The 13,513-nt window shown below is 41.4% G+C and overlaps 1 protein-coding gene across 1 annotated transcript in view; it reads left to right on the top strand.

Annotated features, from left to right (window-relative positions):
- LOC111232338 (nectin-3-like protein) overlaps positions 1-13,248 on the top strand; it is a 28,229-nt gene extending 14,981 nt beyond the window's left edge. The window contains exons 2-6 of the mRNA XM_022759801.1: positions 653-1,003; positions 5,526-5,825; positions 7,895-8,012; positions 9,805-9,956; positions 12,136-13,248. Of these exons, the coding sequence (XP_022615522.1) occupies positions 653-1,003; positions 5,526-5,825; positions 7,895-8,012; positions 9,805-9,956; positions 12,136-12,791 (1,577 nt within the window). The 3' untranslated portion in view covers positions 12,792-13,248. The remainder of the gene's footprint in view (positions 1-652; positions 1,004-5,525; positions 5,826-7,894; positions 8,013-9,804; positions 9,957-12,135) is intronic.
- The last annotated feature ends 265 nt before the right edge of the window (positions 13,249-13,513 follow it).

Below are 13,513 nucleotides of genomic sequence, written 5' to 3'. Positions count from 1 at the left end.
AATATTGATGTTGGGAGAAGAGAATGAATGCATGAGGTAGTGTACTGCAGTTTGTAGAAAGCTAATCAAGAATTTTATTTTAATGACATATGAATCAAAATTTAAGGTGGCAATAAGGAAAAACTGTACTATTGTTGGCCCATTATGCTTTCAGTTGATCTAACACCAAAACACACATGTGGCCACAGTACATGTCCACAAAGTCACAACTTTTAATTTTCATGTAGTCTCACATGTGAGTGTTGGTGTGTTGTGTCTCAGTGCATGCAGGTGCAATGTACCATGTCAGTATATGCTAATGTCCTATTTCCCAGTGTTAACAGTGATCAGTACTCCAGAAAAGCAGCAATTTTCTCTCCATTCTCTCCCTGGATTAGCATATCTCAGCGGCTGTACTTTGAATTCTAATGTTTGGTGGCATTACAGCTGTCACAATGGACAAGGAGAAACTTATTGTGACAAATTCAATCTAGATTTCAATTCACAGACAATTTTCTTCCACTGTTAGACAACGTAGAAGAAAAACTGTAATCTCTTAATCCAATCAAGTGACACTGTCATGAGAAATCCAGTCTTCCAATTTGATTATAACTGCAACAATGATGTACTCCTGTTTATCTAAATCTTTTCTTAAAACGTCTTTTTCTCTCAGCAGGTGTGAGCAGTAACCACGTGATCGTTCCTGAGAAAGTGAATGCAGTGCTGGGGAAGAACATCACACTGGGCTGCAGAATAGAGGTGGGCTCCAACCTCAGTCTCACACAGATCTCCTGGGAACGCCGTCTTTCTTCAGGCACCATTACCTTGGCAGTGTTCAACCCCAAGTATGGAACCTCATTCTCTCAAGAATATGCCCAGCGCGTCTCATTTGTGTCCCCTTCAATACAAGATGCTACCATTACCCTTAAAGAAGTTGGCTTCGCAGATATCGGGTCCTACACCTGCAAAGTGGCAACATTTCCTCTGGGCAATACACAAGCATCAACCTTCGTCAATGTATTAGGTAAAGTAGAGCTCTCTCAAGTCCGTCTTCATTCTGTAGAGTGTTTCTTCATGCTGTTTGTAAATCTCACTTTTCAAAGCACAGAATTGGTTGTGATTTCGCCCTGGAGGAAAGAACTTCTCTCTGAAGCCATCTAACCTTTTAAAATGACTACCTGGACAGAGGCCATGTATATTTAAATCCCTGCAGCAATCTGCTGCTGTGTAGAGGCTGCTGTCGTGTGGCCCCACTCCTCTCACTCACTGCAGTGTCACTTGCTGTGAAAAAGTGCTATGTCAGGTTTAAATTCACAGCAAAATATTACAACTTTTTAGAAATGTTCTTTCACTGAGTCTTAATAAGATCTGCCATAAGGACACTTCCATACTGCATGTACAGTATAAACACTACAAGGAGTCTCTCCTCATCTCTAGCAAACATGTAAACATGCAGACAGTTCAAACTGTCCCAACTTGATGCAACTTAGTTGCATGCAACAACAATTTAATTGCAGGGTGTGATAAGGAGTGACTCTCATGACATTAAGTTGCATTTAACCAAGCTGCATGAAAAAGTTTCATATGTAGCACCGGTCTTAAAATGTCAATGTGCAGCTATTTCCCAGAGAGGTTTGTTGTTAGTTCTGCCCTCTTTACCCTTTGTCACTAATTATGAAATCATACCTCAGGCTGAGTAATTGGTATTTGTAAAGCTCTCACAGACAGTAAGGAAGTAGATGACAAACTTGGCAGTCTGCGGTGTAGAAATCTTTTCTATATAAATCTTTTCTATTTCTATCTCTTTTTAATGATTCATGCTATTGTTACTGATATGGGTGTTTGTTGCTGTATGTTGAGGCTATTTGCCTTTCCTTGATAACTCAAAAAAAAAAAAAAACATTGCCACAGGATATGATATTTACCAAAAACTAGGAAATGTACAGCACAGCATCAAAAGCACACTACACCGAAATCTGATTATTTATTGCTACTTATATAAATGCAGAAAACCTAAACAATAAAATTATAATCTCATTGCCATACTTTGTTGCTCCAGTTGTCTGAGTGTACGGACATTGTAGTGTTTGTATGCCATGTATGTACACTATATTGTCTGTCCACTCGTGTGTTCATGCTTGGTCCATGCTGTATGGACACAATAACTCTCCTCTCTGAGGAACATGAACGTTGAACTTTCTCTGTGGTCAGCATATGTTTCAAACCTTAAATGGGTGGTTGGATTGTGCTCAGGCAGAGCTGAGAGTAGGAGATTGCACTGTAGGCAGTAGCTTCTTGTCTCCCTGCAGAGCCCACAGAAGACTTGAGTGATACATTAAGTGCTGCTGTGACAGCCACAGTGTCTGGGACCTCACAGAGTTCAATTACACCTTGCTTTCCTCCGTGAGCAGTTTCTCAGGCATGTTTTTTTTTTTTTTTTTGGCTCATGCAAACACATACATGCATACCCATAAACAAACATGCTTAGTTCTACTTTACATTCAGATGTAATTAGGGTGTGATTATGGTGGAAATATATGTTCTTCGCAATTTGATACGTGTCATGTGGGAATTAGTTTATCCCACAGGGTATTTTTGTTAAAAAAAGCACATCACAATTACAAGACCTAAAGTCAGCACATTCAAGTTCCCAAGGCAGCGATGAAAAGTGGCTTCTCCATCTCTGCCTTGTATTGGGTTGAATTGTACTTTTTTCACAAAACCTCTTCAGAAGGAACAATTTGGCTGCAGCCCAGCAACTGCATCTCTGCAAAACTGTGGATATTACATCAGTGTAACAGTTGATTAACATATTGATCTAATATACCGAATATTGGTTGTACAGTGTGTATTGTATTTGTTCCAGTTTAAACTCAACTCCGAGTTCTCAGTTTTGATTCGTGTTTATACTTGGAGAGCACTTGAGGTTTGTGAGAACACTTGACTTCATTCCTTTCAAATGAACTAAAGTAAAGTAATGAAAAAGCTCAAACCCATGAATAATAGACAGCAGTCACGACACACATCATAATGATTAACAGGTGCAGTGGACATTGACTTAATTTCAAAAGTCACACTCTTGATACAAACCTTTGCTTGCATTCAGTCAGTATCACTCAGCACACATTATTTGTATTGGCCTAACACTGTCTTACTCTGGTTTTCATCTCAAACATTTAAGGACCAGTTGAGCAGGAACTGTGCTACAGTACATGAGCCAGAAGTCTCCACCAGTAAGCAAGAGGAAGGAACCAGAGGAGGAAAAACTAACACATATAGGGAATGGATTTGAATGACCCTTTGTTTGAAACTGCTGACAGGTCTATGGGAAATATATTGACTAACAATTGACTTTCTTAAAAACATGCACACATATTATGTTGGTAAGATGTTGATAAGAAGTACTCCTGCATATAAATCTTCAGCTACATGAGCTCCAAGAATTTGAGCTTTATCCGCATATAAACTGCATTCTTCTTTTTGTTTTAAACATGTCTGTGCATTCATGTGGCCGGTAATGCAGCTCTTTTTTTGCTGAGTTATAAAAATGAGAAATCATACCCCACAGAGAGATGGATAAAGTTGCTTACTGATGGAAGCAAAAATCAGAAGAGTGTCATTGTTTCTCTCTTGTGAAAAATGTTTCATTTTTCCTTTCAGTCTACTTAAATGATGTTGGATGGTCCCCAGTGTCTGTGTAGAATGAGTCATGAAGCTATAATACATCCCATATCTTTTCTTGTTCTCTGAACTATCAGCCGGCGAGGGCAGCCTTAGCCAGCAGCTTACTGACAGATCATTTCATTGACCTTACCTGCTCGCCAGGTGTGGTTTCATTTGGACTTTGTTTCAAAAAGAAAAAATCTAAAACGAAAAGGTTGGCTGCTGATTTCAGAACTGCTCTAGATCATCACACCAAACGGACTACTTTAAATAGTAAAAATCCCAGATGGTAAATCTTTCTGTAAAAATATGCAGACATTTGTTGTTGGACCTCCTGCTGATGCAGGGCCATTGAACATCCAGCTAAATCCCTTCTGTATTGGGGTTCCCACTCTGACGTCGGTGTGCATGTGGATCAGTGTATGTGGGCGAGAAAGGGCCAATGCAGCCAGTTTGCCGAAGGGAAATCATTACCCTTTCCCCTAAAGCATTTGCACTCATCCAAAGTGTTCCCCTCCCTTCCTGACAGCAACTCCAAATTAACACGTCTCTGATTTAGTTATTCTGAAGCTTCAGCCAGCTCGCCTCCTAACATAGAGCAACTACTGTTTATAGTCAGAGGCCTGTGAGGAGGGGCAGAGAGAAGTGAGTGAAGTATGTGAGGTGGATGACTGAGAACAGCGTCCCCGCCCCTGCACTGGGTACAGGAGACGCCAGGTTATTTTTGGAAAAAGGGGGTGTAAGGAGTTATTTGAATTTGTTGTTGGACCTCCTGCTCCTGCTGGGTGGAGGAGGGTGGCAGATGTCTTAAAGGTGATGGCCTTGTCTTGTGGATTAGGCTGTTTGTGTGCCCCCACGTGCCGCCTTTAAAACTGTCACCATGCAGTAAGTGGAACAGCTGTTTGTGCTCTTGTAAGAGGGACAGAGATGGAGGAGGTGGAGCACTGCAAAACAGCGAAGAAGAAATGAAACAAAGAGGGAAATTCTGTAGTGATGATACACGGAAGTGTAACCTTGTGTAACCTGTGTATCCAGTTTACTTCACTACCTCCCCATTTTGACCCCCCTCCCTCAGAGTTCCTCAGCAGACTCTCTTTTGTATTTGGGCTGTCTTTTGTCCTCCTTTGTCTTGCTGAACTTTCCCAAGTGTCATTTCTGACACTTTGCAATTATTAAACAGGGCCCCATATGTTTATTTTAGGCCAGTGCAGCACAAGATAAATTGTTATACTGCTTTGTACAACAGGTAGAGTGTTGCATTATTCTGGTCACATCCCTCTTGCATGGATCTGTTTTGCTTCTCTGTTGAGAAAATCCTTGTTACGTCTAAACCTCCAGTTATTCTCAGGAAGCCAGTGTAACATGACCCCAGCTCTAAAGCACTGAGAGGCCTACATTAACTTACCTCCTCATCTTCCAATACAACACAGTCAAATATAAACACACTACAGTGTGACTGTCAGTAGCCTATGATTCTGAAATATTACGTTTTTTTTTCTCCCACAGTCACATGAATGTGTCAGACACTGCTTTGTTAGAACCATACACTTGGACCAATAGATGCTACTGCTGTGCATTGTCCTTTCTCAAGCATATTGTATGCTTGACACCCAACAATAAAGACAGCTATGTCTCCACTGAAATGCCTCCGGATGATTGAATAGCATGGTTGATAAATTTTTTATGCATATATGTGAAATGGAAGAAGTCAATCTGTGCTCTTTAGCAGTTAAGTATACTGTGGCCACTTCCTCCTGTCCATATACTATGATGGGCATTATTTATTCATATACATACACAAAAAGATCAATATTCATTTTGTAATCTTTTCTCCATTCTGTCATCTTCTCCCCTCCTCCTTCTCTTCACTCTCCTCTTCACAGTGGAGCCAAAGGTTTATGTGTCCGCCGGCCCCACAGCTCTGCTAGATGGCGGGAACGAGTCGCTGGTGGCCACCTGCATAGCAGAGCGTGGCCGTCCCGCTGCTGAGGTTTTCTGGGAGACAGAGCTTTATGGGCAAAGTGAGAAAGAAAGTCACGATGAGCCCAACAGCACCACCACCATACATGTGCGCTACATGTGGCAGCCACAGAGCTACGCCCAGGGGAAGACACTCACCTGTGTGGTGCGCCACCCGGCCCTGCAAACAGAGTTCCGCATACCCTACATACTAAATGTTCAGTGTAAGTGTTGACTTATAAGACTTCCTTCATTTCTGTGATGAAATGAAAATCTGGTGAAATTCAAGTATTTCATATTGTCAGCAAATCTCAAATCAGAAAGTAACTTGCTCCTCTCCTCAGCACTGTGAAGCCTTTAAAACTTCTTTGTTAACACATATGGAAAAGTACAATTCAAAGCCAAATTTTGACAAACTCAGACGTTTTGCGTAAAAAAAATTGTACTTTTCCCAATGTAGTAAAATGGAAGTAAGCACACCATGAAACTATAGTTGGAGTTTTTTGGACTCTGGATTCTAGGCAAAAAAGGTCTGTGTTGACTGTACAAAATAATTAAAATACAAATGAGCCACATTGTTGCACAGGGTAACATATTCCTTTAGTAAGATGAAAATGGATTCTGTAGTTTATTTTGAGTCAGTCCCACATACACCACTGTGCTACTGTAAATACTCATGAGCACATTAAATCCGCAGTCAAAAACTCAGCCAACAAAAAGAGCATATATATTCATGACGCTTTCTTAAAATGAAATGTCCGGTAGGAATGAATGGGCTTGGAGCAGAGAGCCACAGATATGCTTGGGAAGTCGGAAAGTATTGAGAAGCAGACAAAGACGGTGCTGGTTTTGGTCTTTTCATGGGGTTTATTGACAGAAAACTGCCAACAAATCCCTCAAAAACAAGTCAAAATGTACAGAGAGATACAAATCAAATCAAATTTTTGTCTCTGTGGTTTTGTGGTATAACTCCAGCTTTCACCCCTTGCACTAAATTGCTTTGAAATCCAATGCTTTGAATTAGGTTAAGTATAAGGGCTGATCAGTAAATTGTGTACAGTTGCACAGCACAGTTAAAATTTTTCGACTGACATTGAATATTATTTTCATTTCATTACCCACTGTTGTTGGTCAGAAATACAGCAAAATTAATTTGTCCCTGGAATAACCAAGTTTAATAGTAATGATCAGAATGTATAACAAAATAATGATTATTATTATAGCTCTTATTGTGCAGCTCTTACAGGTTCAGTATATCTTATTGATATTAACCCATGCTGATAGCTTGATTTATGAATAGCCTGCTCACTACCTTTCCTCCTTTGCCCATAAAAGGGCCATTTAAGAGTCATCTTAATGTTATAATCATTGATGCATACTTCCTTGGCGAGCAGTACTAAGGGTTACTCTGTGTTTGGACTGTGTGAGTGCAGGCTAATGAAGGTATTTTATGAAATATTGATCAGGCCTCAGCAGGAACACAAGTAGCAGGAGGCTGCTGGGGGCAGCGGATGGAGACGCAGAAAAACCAAGGTTAATACAGGAAGAAAGACGCTTTCCAGCTCAATAAATCATGTCAAATGCAGAGTCAAGGGATTTTAAGTGCAAAAGAAGCACAATTTCAATGTTGAACTGTGTGAAAAGGGTCAGTGGACACGATGAGCCGAGACATCTTCCTGTGTGCTGTAATGAGTTCCTCATTTGTCCTCCAGGGAAATCAAAATGAACAATTGGATATCTAAGTCAGTGTTTGCCATGTTTTATTACAGTGGCATGTGCTGGGCTTCATTTAGGCATCCTCCTGCCTTCCTTTGTTTTGTTTTTTTTTTTCTCTTACATGGTAGGCAGTAGAGTTTATTATGAGCTGCAGTACATCTACAGTCTGAGTGAGTCTGTCATTTTCTAACTTTCCACCAACCCAGGGCCATTTGTTTGTTCTCTTGGCTCACGTTCACCAGCAGGTCCTGTACCCTGCTGCAGTCCTGCACAGCCTTTGTTTTTGTCACTGCTCACTACTGTGCTTATAATGCACGCTTTGTTCTTTCTGGGAAAGCTCGTTTGTCATCAGGCTGCTGGGATCACAATGACTGATTAAGTTCTACTCTTTTACCTTTTGAAAAAAAAAATATATATATCCTGGTCACACTATTTTGAGAAATCAAGACCAACCTTTTTGTGTAGGATGTTAAAAGGTAACACAGCCTTAAGGACAACATATATTGTAAATATTTTGTTCATTGTAAATAATGCTAATTTTAAACATCATAACCTTTTGTCTCATTTTGTTTCACAGTTGCACCAATGGTATCAATAATTGGACTCAACAAAAATTGGTATGTTGGTCAAGAGAATGTGAAGTTCACCTGTAGTGCCAAAGCTAACCCACCTGCCCGTCACTTCACATGGATCAGGTCAGTGTCCTCAGAATATGTCTTGAGATTAGAACCTCAGATAAACCATTCTGGTAGATGATCATCCTATAGGTGCAGCAAGAATGTTATGATCTTAATTCAGGAATGATATCAGTATATCATCGCTACACTGTCTCTCATATTACCACCACACAGTGCTTTGTACTAACCACAATCAAAATACAAAAGCAGAGTAAGCATCAGCATTAGCTTCAGCATTTAGCCATAGAGGTTCTATGGCTAAATGCTGAAACTAACGCAGAACTCCCTTAAAATGCAGTTTCTCTACTTTTGGCTCAGAATAAACCTCACTGTATGGAAGTGAAGCAGAAAACCTCTAACTAATCACTGGAAACCTAAAGTCACATTTTTTCCAAGATCTGAATAACTCATTTTCTTTTTCTAATGCGTTTCTACACTGCAATTTTGTTTATTATTGCTTTAACTGTAAGATCTAGTATAAAGGTTTGCGGGATATCTTGGAAAACAGCCTTTATATGCTGTGAAACTCTAAACCTTTTATTCTTTGCTATTATACCAACTTGCTAAGCAATGAAACAGCACTGTTTATACCATTTGTGCCCCTTGCACTTAAGCTAAACCTATCAAATTTTGGACCTTTGGAGTCACTGGGATGTTGCTACATTCTAATTCAAGGGCTGCATCCTCTGAAGGCTTGCAATGTTGTCTCCCCCCTGAAAGTCCTTGTTTCAAGACAAAATATGTCCAAACAGTTTCTTGCAAATGTGGCAGCCTTATCCATCCCAAATTTCAGAGGGGGGCAGTCCTTGTCAACTCGTGATGAAAATGATTTTATATTTATCATTTGTCTCCAGGTTTTCAGCAGCTACTGTTAAATTACCTAGTGTGATCTGGACCACTGAAAAAGCTATTGTAGAATTAAAATATTGGAAGCCAGGTGGAAACTCCAGAGTTTGTTCCTTTTTAGCGTGGACAGGTTAAAAGTTCATCATGTATATAAAGATATTGGACTGAATTTACTAGAGATATTCAGCATGCTGTTGGCTGCAACAATACATTTTGACAGAACTTAATAAGTTGCTTAAATGACTGATAATTTTGATTTTATTGTAATCATGTTCGTTTTGTTGATCAACAGTTTAGCAACAAACAGGCAAAAGTAACATACTTGTAACTTAGAACTCGTGTTATAGCAAAGACGTCATGGCATATCAGCTATTAATTACGTTACACAGATTTTAACTGTATTCAAACAAATGTAAATTAAGCAGCGAAGAAGCTCCTGTCAGTAAATTACTTCCAGCGTAAATTTGGAGCCCGGATACTGGAGCTGTCGAATGCACTGCTGCACCCATCGGGGGAGAGCGCCTGCTATAAATAAAAGATTCCAAACAGTTCATGCATCAGAGCAACACTGGTCTATTGGCAGCTCTTTGTCATCATCTTGCTTTGAAAACAAGAAATATGGTCTCATTTGGGCTGACAGTACCAGTGAAGTCTAGACAGCCAAGCTCTTTATTTTCTTTTTTTTTCTTCCTTTTTCTATCCAGCCTTGTGTTCATGAAGAAATCTTTTCCCCTGGACTGATGGAAGTACAGTCAGCTCAAATTATCCCAGTCATGTGATCACATAATAGTTGCAACAGGCCAATTGACCCAACAGAGCAATGATGTCATTTCAAGTCATGGATAGTTTTTTTCTATCATTTCTCTTTCTTGAAAGTATGTCTCTTAAACTTACAGTGATAATGTATGAAGTTTAAGGTTTTGTATGCTGATGTACTGTACACTGATGTTTAATTCTTGCACAGGTTGGATGGATTGATGCCAGAGGGTGTTGAGATCTCAAACAATAGCTTTGCTTTCACTCGCCCGTTGGAGCGCAATGACTCTGGAGTATATCGCTGTGAAGTGATGAATGACATTGGTCTTCGCAGTCAGAATGTGAACCTCTGGGTACAAGGTACGTTTTGACCTTCTCACTCAGTTTCTTAAAATTTTAAAGTACTTTTTTTTTTCTCTAATCATCTGCTAATTTAAGTAAATCACCTTTTAATAGTTGAGAAATCTGTGCCTTTTGACATTCATCCTGCCTTTCTGATGTCAGATTACCCTCTCAGTACGATCAGCCCTCAGTTCAACACTTCTAGCAGAGCTAAGCCCCCGTATAGATGTCCCTGCCCAGATCCACTTTCACACATTCCTGGCAACAGAGGAGCACAGAGTGCAGATAAAGAGTATCAGTACCAAACATTTCCAGTGTTGTGGTTTTGGCAACATTAGATTTCTCAGATACGGAAGTGGGTGTTTACCCTTGCTGGTTCTGCTAACCATGCACCCATGTAGCCTTTTTCTTTGTTTTGTTAAAGGTCAGGTTTCACAGTGGGACATGATGAATTGTGTTCACAGATTTGCAGTACACAGAAGTATGTGTGTGTACCCCATAAAACATGTTATTCAATGGTATATTGTGCTTTTAAAGCAGTTTGTATGAAATGTGATCAAAGTGATTTCTTTTGATTCAGCACTTCATAGATTAAAACTAATAGTAAGAAAGGGGATTTCCCGAAATCATGGAAAGGGGTGTCCCTGCATTTGGATTTGTTATATTCTGTTGATTCATTGACATAAATCCTTGTCAGAAAACTCGCAGTGAACTAAACTTGTCCCGTCTGCTTCCTCTGTCTGTCCATGATCTACTACTTGAGTTCATTATTGTAAAAGTCAGGGCGTGGATCCTGAGAACTCTGCATCTCTTTTTATTTTCATTTCTCCTCTGCTCCTTTTAATCCTTTTCCAAACAAAGCAACTGCTGCTTTTGGACACGTACTCCGCTAACACACACAGTCCTTTGGTTTCTCACTGTCGAGAGGAAAGAGCTGGATAAGCCCCAAAAATTGCTGTCAGGCTCCATCTGTGTAGAGGCCTGGGTTTGGAGTCCTGCTCCAAACGAAAGCACAGCTGACATCCTGTCCAGGACAGACTTGCACTGAGCAATTATCTTGCTTCTCTTGTCAAATATTACAACTTGGGCATGCGGCCTCTCGCCTCCCTCCCCTGTGGAGATAGCCAGGTTGAGCTTGGTGATATTCTCTCCCCCCTCCATGGCTGCTTGGTGTAGCATTCACATTCCCAGTTGTCTCTGTAGCCTTGTGGTTTTTGGCTGCTGGTCTCTCAGATGATCAGCTACATGGTTACAGATGCTCATAACCTACGTGAGTTTGAAATGTCCCGCTGCAGGGTGGGATTGATGGTAACTGACGAAGGAGACGATTGCCAGTATATCAGTTCACTGACCTTGATCCATCTCCAGTATTCTCTCTTATGCTTTTACTTTACCCCTGATCCCTCGAGCTCACACACGGTGTATAATTGCAGGTAATTAGATTCTTAGTGAGTTACCAAAATTGTGGAAATCATTATAGCTCTACTGGAATTCCGGTTTTGATAACTAGTACCTAAAAACCTCCTGGAGATGCAGACCTCTATTAGTGCGAGTCATATTGCTTTGTAGTCAGGCCTTTGATGTGCCTGTGCAGAGATCGACTCGTGGTATCAGGCTGCTCTTAGCCCCAGAGGCTGGAGGTCAGAATGGAGACGCTTATCCTGACCTTGAGCTCCACACAGCTCTTTTCTCTGCAGCTCTGGCTGCTATCACAAACACCGGCTGCAGGAGGACAAATCAGATGCAGGAACCTCACATCGATCACAGTGCTTCAACGTCTCACATGACTTCCCCACAGCAGGGTTTAGAAAGAAAGGGGGTAGAGCTAATCGCACTCACTCAGATGCTCATGAGTGCATGTCCTCTGTCCTCCTATCCCTCTCTGTCTCTCTCTCTCTCTCTCTCGTGCTCACACACACCATGACATTTAGCACTTAACCTCTTTCTGCTCTTCTCATTTCCCCCTTTTTGCTCCACAGCACAGCTTTCAACAGATTCTTTAGTCTCAGGAGAGGCACGTCTCTGCCCCGACACTGCACAGTGTTATAAATTAATCTAAAAACCATTCACACTTGCTTTGTCAGTCGTTACAGAACATAAAGTGCAGTCGTTCTCCTCTTTAGTTTTAGAATTTCTCACTTCATCTGCTGTCCTTCCGCTCTGGTTTAAATCTTTTCATCACATCTTCACTCTGTAGATCCTCCCCCCACCACTGCAGCCCCCAGCACCACCGCATCCCTCCTCCACGACACATCTGGAACCGGCACTGCTGTGGACCAGCAGAGAGCCCTGTTCACTTCCCCGACCCTGGCTTCCTTACCTGACAGCAGCCTGGGTACTATAGTTGGTGGGGCAGTGGGTGGAGTACTGTTCCTGATCCTCTTGCTGATCCTGGGTGGGGCCTGTTTCATGCGCCAGCGCAGAACCTTCAGGGGCGACTACTACACCAAACAGTACCTGGGACCCTCCGACATGCAGAAGGAGTCTCAGCTGGATGTGCTGCAGCCACATGAGCTGCAGGAGGTCTATGGGGACAAGACGAGCAAAGGCAGCCAGGAGCTAAAACCCAAACTGGGTGGAGACATCATTTACCCGGACTACACCCCGGAACGCAAGGACAGGGACGACTGGGCTGACAGGGGGGATGCCCACAGGGGCCTCAAGGAGGGAAACTACTACCCTGATCACTACAACACCCAAAACATGCACCCCTGTGGGCCTCCTGTGCACAGCCCCATAGTGAACAACGGTTCCCCCTACCTCCCGGAGGACTGCTATGACAATGGTACAGACAGCGACTATGTGTCCCACATGGACGGATCTGTGATCTCGCGCAGAGAGTGGTATGTTTGAGGAAAGAAGCAAATGAAAACACAGACAAATGACTGACTGAGAATAATTTAACAACTGACAGATATAAATATCATTAAAGGTTGTGTCATTTCAGTTAAAGGATGAACAAAATTTCTCAGCTCAGTTTCACAATGAGCTCTTTGAACAGTACTGCTCTGCCTTGATTGTAACCACTTAACCTTAAGGACGTGTTTGTGGATTGTATTACACTTTTGTAGCATTTCAAGGAGCTACAAATATGCTGGATGGCCTCAGTGATATAATCTGTGTAGACTTAAGAGGCTTTGGCATACAGTGACGTTTCAACTGGTGTGAATGAGGTTTTGTATTCTGCTCGTTTGTGTTTGCACCTGTCTCTAAAACAGGTCACTGGTCAGGTGTTCAGACCCTTGTTAGTGAAGTATTTATATTCCTGACTGACTGAGCTTTGCTCCCATAAAACCTCACAACTTCTGTGGCATTTTGAAAGTGGTCACTTGTTTGCTTACAGCCTTTTCATACAGGTGATGTGTTTATCATGGCTGCAACAGTATTTAAAGCAAATTATATTGCATGATTTTTTTTTTAAAACAAAATGTATCATCAAGTTAAAGGGAAAGTCACACGATTAAAAGGGAGAATTACACAGGCATTGCACCAAGGGAAAAGAAAGATGACTGATGCTACAGCAGTACGTCACATAAAAACACAGCCCCTTGTAAACTTTAGAGAAGTTATTCAGT

This window comes from Seriola dumerili, unplaced genomic scaffold, assembly GCF_002260705.1.
Source record: "Seriola dumerili isolate Sdu_G_001 unplaced genomic scaffold, Sdu_1.0 BDQW01000330.1, whole genome shotgun sequence".
Taxonomy (NCBI): Eukaryota; Metazoa; Chordata; class Actinopteri; order Carangiformes; family Carangidae; genus Seriola; species Seriola dumerili.
This window is presented reverse-complemented; position numbering and strand designations above follow the sequence as displayed.